General features: G+C 38.4%; 1 protein-coding gene across 1 annotated transcript; it reads left to right on the top strand.

Annotated features, from left to right (window-relative positions):
* Positions 1-1,445: 1,445 nt before the first annotated feature.
* Positions 1,446-4,038, top strand: NAP1L2 (nucleosome assembly protein 1 like 2). Its single transcript, XM_001141012.7, has one exon. The coding sequence runs from the start codon at positions 1,864-1,866 to the stop codon at positions 3,244-3,246; it is 1,383 nt and encodes a 460-aa protein (XP_001141012.2). The 5' UTR covers positions 1,446-1,863; the 3' UTR covers positions 3,247-4,038.
* Positions 4,039-13,818: the final 9,780 nt, after the last annotated feature.

Raw genomic sequence — 13,818 nt, 5'->3', positions numbered from 1 at the left:
AGTACTATATTGAATATGGTCTTTAAAATATTTTTCTCTACACTTTATATTATGATAAAATATACATAACATAATATTTACCATTTTACCTATTTTTAAATCTACATTTCAGGAGCATTAAGAACAATCACAGTGCTGTGAACCATCATCACCATACATCTCCAGAATATTTTCTTTTTTTGAACTGAAACTCCATACACATTGAACAATAACTTCCTTTCCTCCCTACCCCAAGCCTCTGAAAACCATGTTTCTACTTTCTGTCTCTGTGAATTTGACTGCTCTAGATACCTAATTAAAGTAGAATCATACAATATTTGTTCTTTTGTATCTGGCATTTTCACTTAAAGGAAAAATTTATCTATAAACTGACAGAATTTAGAAATAAATACAACAATATGTAAACAGTTTTAATATCTGTGATAGTAACAAATTCTTTAAATCTGGAAAATAATAGTCACTTAAAATTTTAAAAAATTGTTCAATTAATAAATGATCCAAGTTAGAAATATGAACAAAATAAACCTCTCCAATGATTACTATAGAGAGGAAATTTTAATTACTGCAAAGCTTTCCATCCTATAAATACATTATCAAATAGTTTAACCATTTCTTTAATGCTGAGATTTAGATTATTTCCAATTAACTCAAAAGCATCAAGCAAATGTTATGATTTCTAAGAATAAATATAACTTTCCATTTTGGCTTTTGTATATATGTATATTTCTAATGGCTGTTAAAGCCAGCATTAAGAAGGAGAAGCAGAAAGTCAGTATTGGGACTGGGGTTATTTATAAGCCAGGCAACTGGTTAATTGTGGTTAATTGTCTGGTATGTTTACTTGTCACATAGTTGTATACACCATACTAGTTTTTCATCACAGGCCCTCATTCGCCCCCACTGCCATCGGACTTCCTCCTCCTCCCCTCACAGGAAATGTTTCGAGAATTTTTCAACCTAAAATCATATAGCTTGTGAAAAATACCGACAAACATAATATAGAATATTTAAATAACTGACACGCCACCTAAAGACCATCAGTGCTAATTCCTGGTGTTTTTAATCTTTGAAGCGTTTGTTTATCAGCTCTTCCACCATCCACCTCTCCCCTCCCCAGGTCCCCGATCTAAAATCAAAGAGATTGATTTAGGATGGGTGGGTGCCTTGTCCTCTCTCATTGTTCGACATTTTAGTTACGTTTTCTCTGAGCTCTCTGGAAAGCATAAAAGTATAATATCTGTTAAAAGTTGGAATGAATGAACTAATGAACGCAATGGGATTCCAGAAAACTCTGCGGGAGATGGGCTAGAGGACGAGGAGGAGGTGGATGAATCAGCCATGTTAGAGAGCCTGGGAAGGTGAGCAGAGTTGAAAACTTGATAGATCTAATAATTTACTGGCTCTGGGTTTGTCAGTCACTACATTGCAGCAAATGAGATTAGAGCATAGTTGTGGGAGGGAAGGAGGTGACGCAGCAATCTATTTGCACCTAGAAATTTTAGGCAAGTGATAGCTGCGTAATCATACTGCGGCACCGTTTTTTTCTTGCAGCAGTAGCTGCTTGCGGAGGAGGTCTGCCCACTGCAGCTCTCTGCAGTCTCCGGCTCTCTCCTGCAGGATCGGTCAACGCAGCCGTCGCCGCCCTCTGCACCCAGCCCAGGCCGCCACTGCTTCAGTCCGGTTCTCAAAGCCTCAGCACCATCTTTTATCCCCGAGCAGCCTGGATCGTCGTTCCCTCAGTCCGGACGCCACTGCTAGGTCCGACCACCGCCGCTTCTGATATTTCGGTGAGTCTTTTCCTGCGGAGGTTTGGTCTCCCGATCTCTGTGGTAGCCACCTTAGGCGTGTACGGTCCTTTGAAAAATGGCCGAGTCAGAGAACCACAAGGAGCTGTCAGAATCCAGTCAAGAAGAGGCTGGTAATCAGATAATGGTGGAAGGGCTCGGGGAACATCTGGAGCGCGGTGAAGATGCCGCTGCTGGGCTTGGAGACGATGGGAAGTGCGGTGAAGAAGCCGCCGCTGGGCTTGGGGAAGAAGGGGAAAACGGTGAAGATACTGCTGCTGGGTCCGGGGAAGATGGGAAAAAAGGTGGCGATACTGATGAGGACTCAGAGGCAGACCGTCCAAAAGGACTTATCGGTTATGTTTTAGATACAGACTTTGTTGAAAGTCTACCTGTGAAAGTTAAGTACCGTGTGTTAGCCCTTAAAAAGCTTCAAACTAGAGCGACCAATTTAGAATCCAAATTCCTGAGGGAATTTCATGACATTGAAAGAAAGTTTGCTGAAATGTACCAACCCTTACTGGAAAAAAGACGTCAGATCATCAATGCAATCTATGAACCTACAGAAGAGGAATGTGAATATAAATCAGACTCTGAGGACTGTGATGATGAGGAAATGTGTCATGAAGAGATGTATGGTAATGAGGAGGGTATGGTACATGAATATGTGGATGAGGACGATGGTTATGAGGACTATTATTATGATTATGCTGTGGAAGAGGAGGAGGAGGAGGAGGAGGAGGAGGACATTGAGGCTACTGGAGAAGAGAATAAAGAAGAGGAGGATCCTAAGGGAATTCCTGATTTTTGGCTGACTGTTTTAAAAAACGTTGATACACTCACTCCTTTGATTAAGAAATATGATGAGCCTATTCTGAAGCTCCTGACAGATATTAAAGTTAAGCTTTCAGATCCTGGCGAGCCCCTCAGTTTCACACTAGAATTTCACTTCAAACCCAATGAATATTTCAAAAATGAGTTGTTGACAAAGACCTATGTGCTGAAGTCAAAGCTAGCATATTATGATCCCCATCCCTATAGGGGAACTGCGATTGAGTATTCCACAGGCTGTGAGATAGATTGGAATGAAGGAAAGAATGTCACTTTGAAAACCATCAAGAAGAAACAGAAACATCGGATCTGGGGAACAATCCGAACTGTAACTGAAGATTTTCCCAAGGATTCATTTTTCAATTTTTTCTCTCCTCATGGAATCACCTCAAATGGAAGGGATGGAAATGATGATTTTTTACTTGGTCACAATTTACGTACTTACATAATTCCAAGATCAGTATTATTTTTCTCAGGTGATGCACTGGAATCTCAGCAGGAGGGGGTAGTTAGAGAAGTTAATGATGCAATTTATGACAAAATTATTTATGATAATTGGATGGCTGCAATTGAGGAAGTTAAAGCTTGTTGCAAAAACCTTGAGGCATTAGTAGAAGACATTGATCGTTAGAGCAGAGTATACATGGCCCTGAAATTAACTGCCCTAGATATAGTTACTGAAGGTATAAGAAGCCTTGTGTTCTGTATTTTTCTTGTAGTGTTAGTTAAAACATATGTTTCAAAAATATAAGAAAAGTTCAAAAACTAATTAATTTGACCTTGAGTTTTAGTAGTAGAATGTTTTCAAGAAATGTACACTGTGGTAAATGATTTAAAACACTAGTATAGTGTTGTGTAGCTTAATCCTTCTGAAGTCTTTTTGTCATGTAGCTATTAATCTGTGGCTATGAAATGATCAGAAATGCTAAGTGAGATCAATATTTGTTTGGAAAAAAAATCTTGGGAAACAACCCAAGGGTTTTTGCTGTTGTTGTTTTTCTTTTTCTATTTTTGTTTACTTAGTCCTTTAGCTAGTGGATTTAATTTTGTTGTGCCTGCTTCATTTTGCAATAACAATGCAGTAGAATTTAAAACTTGGATGCTTAAGAGGCCTGCATATAGATAAGAATTTCAGGCAAAACTACATTTATTGTTAATAACAGCTTGTTCATAGGCTCTTGTATTTTATGTAACTGTGATAAATAATGAAACTTAGTTATATTGAGGTTATTGTTTGTCAGTGAAGTGTTAGTCACAGTATTTTCAAAAGTTTGCACATATTGTTCTGTGTAATTGTGTAAGCCATAATTACAGTGTTTAATTCTCTTTTCCTATTACATCATTCATTGAAAGTGATCACTTTACCATTTTGAAAAGATATTTCGTGTTCTTTCACTGCAAAATAAAATGAATAAAAATTTCAGAGTGTCTCATGTTTAAAAATTAATGTATTTCTTGTTATAAAAGTAATATGTTCATTGGGGGACATTTGGGCAATACTGAAAAAATTCATTAATTAAACACAAAATCCATATACCACCCACCTACCCCAAAATAAGCACTGTTAATGTTTTGATTTATTTTCTACAATTATATTTCTATATGTTTATACACGCATGCAGCTTTACTAAGACTATACTAAAATGTGCAAAGAAAGTATAACTTTCTTAGTGTTTATAATTGATCTGTTCATAATCTCAAGCCTACCTTCACTACACAAGGTTGCAGGGAAACAAAATTCTCAATTCTAATCAATCCAGTAATCTCAGTGCTATTTAATAATTTAAGTACCCTTTTGAAATAACAGGTTCCTGTGTGTTAGTTTGTATTTCATATTTCTTACCTACCCTTCCACAGTGTCATCTGGATATATATGGGATTGCATTACTAATTGTGGCTGGGCTTGGAGTGCAGTGCCCTGATTCAGGAAAATGGGATGTGGTTGATCAGACCCTTGTCCCAGAGCTGACTTTGCCTTTCTTGCATGTGGAAACAGAGGCTGTGCTTCTCCCTTTGGCAGACTCTGAAAAGGTCACATTCATACCTCTAGTACAAGAGAGAACTTCTTGGTCCCCTCCATGCCACGTGGGAACTGAGAGTGACTAGGAAATGCTAACTCTGTCTCTTTATTGCTGCCTATCCACTCTTCCATCCCAGGTGGTTGGATGGATGTGATCTTGCACAAATATAAACCAAAAGTGGAGCAGAAGTTCTGTCTGTGACTTATTCTTCCACTATTAAACATGCCTCCTCCTTCAGATCTTGACCCAGACAGGTAAGTTTATAGCAGTGCCAACTTTTCATATTTCTGTTTCATACCTCTCTACAATCAACTGAGGAAGAAATTATGAGCTTTTTCTTTCCTTTTCCTGTCTGGACAGGACTCTCCTCTAATGTTAAATCTTTCTCCCAAAGACGGGGTAGATGTTCCCTGCTTTTCCCTGTGGTTGCAATAGTTGACAGGATATGGGGAAACAGACAACTTACTATTATAAGGAAATCTAAATAAGGAGATACTTTCTATGTATGCCTGGTAAGTAGAGACTTATTTTAACACTTTTCAACACCATTAATCTTGACGTCTGTGAAATTATTGACTCTCCGCAGTCCCCTGTCACACACAGAGATTGGGCCCCTTTTAATTGTGTCTACTGTTGCTGCGCATTAAAAAGTCAGGGACATGGGTGTATCACTCCTGGTATTTCACAGAGGAGGCTCGGACATTTTGCAGTTTCTCCTATACCTTTCTCTTACCTTCATTAGACAGAATAGTAAAGATGCTTCTGGGTTTGCTCTGAGGGCAAGCCAGACCCATTTGCTCTAACTCTCATGTCAATGGCCTCCAGCCAAAGGCAAAGATATACCTATAGGTGAAGAAGTTGGGTTTATTCTTCACTGCAGTGAGAGAGAACATGCTTCAGGGAACCATGGAATGTATCAGTAAGTGGGTGTTAGAAAAAACACTGGGTTGTAAGATTTGGTGGTGGGTCCAAGGAAAATAAGGTTTACTCTAGATCCGATGCTGACAGAAAATGTGGGCAATTTTATGATTGGTAGTTCAATAAATCTTATCCATAGGGAGGGGAGACTAGAACAAGGATAGCCTGGGCAGGGTGGGGGAGGTGTTTGTATGTCGTGGGTGGCACAGTGACCTTGTTTTTGTCTCTGCTTAGACAAAATTAAGTGGTTTTGCTTTGTCTCATTTTATCATAGTCCCAGAGTTACCCTATGGTTGGTATTCTATGAAATAGTTTGTGTCCAATAGGAGAATAGCCTGGCCTAGCTGTGAGTGCCAGGCTAGCTTCCTAAAGTTAGGAACTGTTCCTTATTTTTCTTTCTCTTTTGCCTCTTCTTAGGAATACAATTTGAGCCTCTCATCCCTCCCACAGCTTGTTGTGGGAGGGAGGTTCATTCAATTGGTTTTAGACTAGTGTAAAAACACTTTGGGCTTTGAGGGTAGGCCACCAGCTTCAGTCCACATACCATACAGTTCTGTACTAGGGTTAAGAACCTATGTGTGACAAATCAAGTTTTACCTTTGTCCTCTTCATATTTGTCTTAAAAAATTAATCATTATATGGTCCTGGAGGCGTCATAGAGGTGGCTGTTGGGCCTTGTTAGAATTTTGATATTCCCAGGGAATATACTGAAATACAAATATACAATAAAATTCCATTTTGGGATACATGGTAACTTATAGTTCAGAATGATTAGTCATTCTGAACTGCCTGGATTCAAATCCCAATTCTGCAACCTGTTAGTTGAGTGACTTTGTCCAAGTTACTTTATGTATCTCTGTTTTCATACCTGTCAAAATGTAATAATTGTGCATCTACCTCATAAAATTATTATGAAGAATTAATTAGTTTATGTGCTTAGAAATATGCTTGGCACATAAATGCTATATAGATATATGTATTTTGTTATTTTTATAACTAAGTTTGTATCTCTAAAATACTCAAAATGGGTATACAGTAAAGGTAGAGTAAATTCTTTTTTGGGGGAGGGGACAGGTCTCACTCTGTCACCCACACTGGAGTGCAGTGGTGTGATCATGGCTCACTACAGCCTCGACCTCCCAGGCCCAAGCAATCCTTGCACCTCAGCCTCCTGAGTAGCGGGGACCACAGGCACACACCATTTGGAAGTCTGATGTGTATAAATACATGTCTGTACATGTATACAAGAAGTGGTGCATATAAAGTGAATATTACTGGTTCTGACACCTGCTGAGCATTTTCATGTCACTACTAGTGTAGGTATATTTGGAAGAAAAAGTAGATAATGTGTTAACTATCTAGTAGTAGTTCACTGCCTCTGTAATATAGAGAACCTGTTAATTTAAACCTTATACAAAAGATTCTGTACCCCGATTTGAATGTATCACTTGGCAATGAGAAAAAAGCTATCCTACCAGTTTTATTTGATTAGTGCTGAAATAAAAATTTCACAAAGCAACTTGACAAAAATGGTAAAGGTAACTGTACATTTCTATTAAATTTTATATTCCACACTTAACTTACTAGTAGGCTCTTTTTTATTATTATTATTATGGAGTTTCACTATTTTTGCCCAGGCTGGAGTGCAAATGGCGCGATCTCGGCTCACTGCAACCTCCGCCTCCCAGGTTTAAGTGATTCTCCTGCCTCAACCTACCGAGTAGCTGGAATTACAGGCATGCACCACCATGCCCCACTAATTTTTGTATTTTTAGTAGAGACGGGGTTTCACCATGTTGGCCAGGCTGGTCTTGAACTCCTGAACTCAGGTGATCTGCCTGCCTTGGCCTCCCAAAGTGCTGAGATTACAGGCATGAGCTACCATGCCCAGCCGGCTCTCTCACTCACACACATACACACACACACACGCACACACGCATGCACACACACACAGACACACAGGACAATATGATCCAGAGTGAGAGAAGTTCGTAGAGAGATTCCCAACAGGTGGAATCAATATCAGTGGTGCTTTGTCACTTAATATTTCTCCATCAGTTTTCAAGGTGAAGAGAGGTAATAAAAAGTGATATTTTGTACGTGTGTGCATGCTCGCATCTGTGCATGTATGTGCATATTTCACTGAGGAATGTACTGGCAATAAGTAGTAATAATATTTAGATAATAATCTTTGTTATCCAAAATATCACCTAGAATTTGTCAGGAATCCTATGGATAAGGGAAGACTGAATGATTTGTAATGAGTTCTCTTCTCCACTATGACGATGTAATTTTTATTTTATAGCTTAGAGGAATGGAAAAGCTTTTCCTTGCCAAGACTCATGTCATCCAATTCAAAGCATTTACATTTCATGTTCAAGCATTAAACTTGCATACTCTTACCATAACATGGTGTTTGTAGAACATTTCAGCATTATGTTCTTAGCAGAGTGGGTTTGGACAGGGGTGCTTATCTCCATTCTTCAGATGAGAAATCTGAGATGTAGGCATTGTAACTTGCCAGTATCATCCAACTAGTAAAGGAGAACTCAGCTCTGATCTTACTGCTCGTGCTCTTTTCACCATACTATGCTGCCTTCTGTGAAACTGAATGATGCTGCTAGTTTGTTTAATATTTAAAAATCCCTCTATGATTATTAAAACTGCCCAAGGCCAGGTGCGGTGGGTCACACCTGTAATCCCAGCACTTTGGGAGGCCGAGAAGGGTGGATCACCTGAGGTCGGGAGTTCGAGACCAGCTTGACCAACATGAAGAAACCCCATCTCTACTAAAAATACAAAAATTAGCTGGGCGTGGTGGCGCATGCCTGTAGTCCCAGCTACTCGGGAGGCTGAGCCAGGAAAATCACTTGAAACCAGGAGGCAGAGGTAGCAGTGAGCCGACATTGTGCCATTGCACTCCTGCCTGAGCAACAAGAGTGAAACTCCATCTCAAAAAAAGAAAAAAAAAACTACGCAAAACTAGCACAGGAATGGATATTAACTTATACTCCTTTGTGAGGTTTATTATCTCATAGACTTAGAACTTTTAACAGCCTAGCTGAAGCTTTTTAATAAAACATCCCAATACAGCTTTAAAATATGAAAACCTTACAGGAATTAATTAAATCTCATTTTATCTAAGATATTCTCTAACGTAGACTTTCCTAAAGTGGCCTATTTTTTCTCACATAATCATAGATTTAATTTAAATTATTTGCCTTTTTAAAACATCAATTTTTTTCTGGATGATTGCCTCTCTGTGAAACTTGTATATTATGTGACCTGGAACAAACTAATAAATCCCATTTTTCAGCAGTTTCCTCATCTGTACAAGGGAGATAATTAGTAGTGCCTACATATATAACATATATATGTATATATATATGTGTGTGTATATATATATACTATATGATTCTTTTGATGATTTGTTGTAATAATGACTGTCAAGCACTTAGCACAATGCCTGGTACTTAGTAATCCCTAAAACACTATATGATTATGACTGTAATTACCGTAATCACTTCTTAGGATTGTTATGAGGATAAAATTGTAATATGATGTGATATATAGTAGGAACTTAATAAATTATAGCTACTCTTTTATAGGTTTATACCTCTGGAAGTGATCACAAGCAGAAAGGAATGTGAGATGATTGTCACTTTATGTTTTTTAATTTTTTATTTGGAATAATTATAGACTCAGCAGGAGATGAAAAAATAGAACATAGAATCCCATTAGCTTTGTAGGTTTATGCTTTCTGACAAATTTTGAAAATGTTCAGCATTTTTTTCATTGAATTATATCTGCTATTCAACTTTCTTTTTGTAACTCTGATGACATAAATGTTAGATCTTTTGTTATTGTCACAGCTCTTATGATTCTTTTCATTTTTTTCAGTCTGTTTTCCTTTGTTGTTCAATTAGGACAACCTATTTATCCGTTTTCAAGTTCACTAATTCTGTCCTGCCATCTACATTTTCCTGTAGAGCCAATCCAGTGAGATTTTTGTGTTAGTTATTTTATTTTTTCAATTTTGTAATTTTCATTTTGTTTATTTTTACAACTTCTATTTCTTTGCTGAGATGTTATATTATTCATATGTTTCAAGAGTGTTCATAATCGCTTGTTGAAGCATCTAATGATGTCTGCTTTAACATCCTTGTCAGATAATTTCAACAGCTGAGTCATCTTGGTGTTGGCATCTGTTGACTGTCTTTGCTCATTCAAGATGTGGTTTTCTGATATTTCATATGATGAGTTATATTCATTATATCCTGGACATTTTGAGTATTGTTATGAGACACTGGATCCCATTTAAATTTTATATTTTAGCAAGATGTCACTCAGTTTAGGTTTAGTGTCTCTGTATTGGTTTACTTGTTTTTGATGACCTTGACGATTTTAAAGAGAAGTAGTTAGGCCCTTTGTAGAATGTCCCTCAATTCAGATTTGTCTAATGTTTGTCTCATAGAGCAGGTTTATGTGTTTTAGGAAGATTACAGAGATGACATGTCTTCTGCATCATGTCATACTGAGGGAAAATCTTATCAATATGACATAACTGATTATGTTAACTCTAATCACCTAATTGAGGTCGTGTTTGCCAGTTCTCTCCACTGTAAAGTTACATTCATCCCCACCTCCACTTTCCATAATGTTATTCTTTAGGAGCCTGTTACCAAATGTAGTCTACACTTAAGGGGCAAGGATTTGTGCTACATCTCCTAAAAGGGTGTCCACATAAATTAGTTGGAATTATTATTTACAGAAAATTGTCTCTTTTTCACTATTTAAGCATTTTTTTAAAATATCAGGATGGACACATGGATATGTATTTTATGATTTTTTTCTTTTTTACACAAAGTATTTCAGCTTTGGCCATTGATGGGAGCTCTTTTAGTTTTTTTCTCGTGTCCTTAGGTATATCCTTATTTGTGTGTGTGTGTCTGTGTCTGTGTGTGTGTATGTGTTACCCACATTTTTACTTTCTGGCATTACAAGATGCTTCAGGCTCATCTTCTATATTTTCTATCCCAGTCCTAGAATCAGCCATTTCCCCAAGGAGCCCTTGTTCCTTTTATTGGTGAATGGAATCAGAAACCAACTACTATTTATTATTCTTAGACAATAATTATAAAATATGTAATAATATTTAATTATTTAAGAATGAGTAATCGTTAATTATACAAAGCATAATTTGCTTATCTATTAATCAATGAATGGACATTTGGGTTTTCTCCCCACCTTTTACCTACTGTGAATAATGCTGCTACAATCATGGGTGTACAACTATCTGTTTGAGCTCTGCTTTGAAATTTTGGGGCATATATCCAGCAGTGGAATTGCTGAATCATATAATAATTCTTTTTAACTTTTTGAGGAACTGCTGTACTGTTTTCTACTGAGGCTGCACCATTTCACATTTCCATCAGTAAATTACAAGGCTTCCAATTTCTTTATATCCTTGCCAACACATGTCATTTTCTGCTTTTAATGGCCATTGTAATGGTTATAAAGTTGTTTTTCATTGTAGTTTTTGTTCAATTTTTCAGACTTATTAGTGATGCTGAGAATGTTTTCAGGTGCTTCTTGTTAATTTGTGTATCGTCTTTGGAGAAGTGTCTATTCAAGTCCTTTGCCTCTTTCTATTTTAGAATTTTTTTCCTTGTTGATGATGAATTGTAGGAATTCTTGCTTATGTTCTGAATACTAATTCCTTATCACATATATGGTTTCAAATACACTCACACCTGGAAGATATCGTGGGTTCAGTTTCAGACCACTGCAGTAAAGCAAGTAATACAATTTATTTTTTGGTTTCCCAGTGAATATGAATTATGCTTATAATATACTATAATCTATTAAATGTGCAATAACATATGTATAAAAAACAATGTACATACCTGAATTAAAAATACTTTACTGCTAAAAAATGCTAACAATCATCTGAGCCTTCAGCGAGTTATAATCTTTTGGTGGTGAAAGGTGTTACCTTGATGTTGATGGCTGCTGACTGATCAAGGCGGTGATTTCCAAAGGTTGGGGTGCCTGTGGCAATGTCTTAAAATAAGACAATGGTGAAGTTTGCTCCATCAAATGACATTTCCTTTCATAAAAGATTTCTCCATAGTATGTCATGATATTTGATAGCATTTTACCCTCAGAACTTCTTTCAAAATTGGAGTCAATTCTCTTCAACCCTGCTGCTGCTTTATCAACTAAATTTATGTAACATTCTAAATCCTTTGTTGTCATTTCCACAATTTTCACAGTGTCTTCAGCAGGAGTAGATTCCATCTCAGAAACCACATTTTTTGTTCACCCATCAGAAGCCACTCCTCATTCATTCAAGTTTTTATCACGCAATTTCAGCAATTCAGACACATCTTTAGGCTCCACTTCTAATTCTAGTCCTCTTTTGACTTTCCTCACATCTGCAGTGACTTTCTCCATGAAAATCTTGAACCCCTCAAAGTCATTCATAAGGACTGGAATCACTTTCTTCCAAACTCCTGTTAACGTTGATATTTTGACCTCCTCCCATGAATCACACATTTTCTTAATGGTAAATCCTTTCCAAATGGCATCTAGAGTGATGAATCCTTTCCAGAAGGCTTTCAGTGTACTTCTCCCAGATACATTAGCAGAATCACTATCTGTTATGGTTTGGCTGTGTCCCCACCCAAATCTCATTTTGAATTATAGCTCCCATAATTCCCATGTGTTGTGGGAGGGGCCCAGTGGGATCTAATTGAATCATGGGGGCAGTTTCCCACATGCTGTTCTCATGGTAATAAATCTCACAAGATCTGATGGTTTTATAAGGGATTTCCCTTTTCACTTGGTTCTCATTCTCTCTCTTGTCTGCCACCATGTAAGAAGGGCCTTTCACTTTCTGCCATGGTTGTGCAGCCTCCCCAGCCACATGGAACTGCAATTCCATTAAACCTCTTTTTCTTTATACCAGTATCAGGTATGTCTTTATCAGCAGTGTGAAAATGGACTAATACAGTAAATTAGTACTGGTAGAGTGGGATGCTGCTGGAAAGATACCCTAAAATGTGGAATTGACTTTGGAACTGGGTAATAGGCAGAGGTTGGAACAGTTTGGAGAGCACAGAAGAAGACAGAAAGATGTGGGAAAGTCTAGAACTTCCTAGACACTTGTTGAATGGCTTTAACAAAAATGCTGATAATGATATGAACAGTGAAATCCAGGCTGAGGTGGTCTCAGATGGAGATGAGGAACTTGTTGGGAACTGGAATAAAGGTGACTCTTGCTCTGTTTTAGCAAAGAGACTGCCAGCATTTTGCCCTGCTCTAGAGATTTGTGGAACTTTGAACTTGAGGGAGATCATTTAGGGTATCTGGCAGAAAAAAATTTCTCAGCAGCAAAGCATTCAAGATGTGACTTGGGTGCTGTTAAAAGCATTCAGTTTTAAAAGGGAAACGGAACATAAAAGTTCAGAAAATTTGCAGCCTGACAATGTGTTAGAAAAGAAAATCCCATTTTCTGAGGAGAAATTCATGCAGGCTGCAAAAATTTGCATAAATAACAAGGAGCCAAATGCTAATCACCTAAACAATAGGGGAAATGTCTCCAGAGCATGTCAGAGACCTTTGTGGCAGCCCCTTCCATCACAGGCCTGGACGTCTAGGAGGATAAAATGGTTTCTCAGGATGGGCCCAGGGACCCCTGCTCTGTACAGCCTAGGGACTTGGTGCCCTGTGTCCCAGCTGTTCTAGCCATGGCTAAAAGGGGCCAAGGTACAGCTCAGGCCATGGCTTCATAGGGTGCAAGCCCCAAGTCTTAGCAACTTCCATGTGGTGTTGAGCCTGCGGGTGCATACAAGTCAAGAATTGAGGTCTGGGAACCTCTCCCTTGATGTCACAGGATGTATGGAAATGCCTGGATGTCCCAGCAGAGGTGCTTTAGGGGTAGAGCCCTCATAGAGAACCTCTGCTAGGGCAAAGCAGAAGGGAAATGGGTGCAAGCCCCCACACAGAGTCCCCACTGGGGCACTGCCTAGTGGAGCTGTGAGAAGAAAGCCCCTATCCTCAAGACCCCAGAATGGTAGATCTACCAATGGTTTTCACTGTGCGCTTGGAAAAGCCACAGACACTTAATTCCAGCCCATGAAAGCAGCTTGGAGGGGGGCTGTACCCTGCAAAGCCACAGGGGTGGAGCTGCTCAAGACCATGGGAACCCAACTCTTGCATCAGCATGACCTGGATGTGAAACATGGAGTCAAGGAGACCAT

This window comes from Pan troglodytes, chromosome X (assembly GCF_028858775.2).
Source record: "Pan troglodytes isolate AG18354 chromosome X, NHGRI_mPanTro3-v2.0_pri, whole genome shotgun sequence".
Taxonomy (NCBI): Eukaryota; Metazoa; Chordata; class Mammalia; order Primates; family Hominidae; genus Pan; species Pan troglodytes.
Note: the sequence above shows the minus strand (reverse complement) of the source record. Positions and strands in the feature narration are given on the sequence as shown.

Excerpts from the sequence above, each read along its gene's own strand:
- NAP1L2 (XM_001141012.7), top strand. The coding sequence starts at position 1,864 with ATGGCCGAGTCAGAGAACCACAAGGAGCTGTCAGAATCCAGTCAAGAA.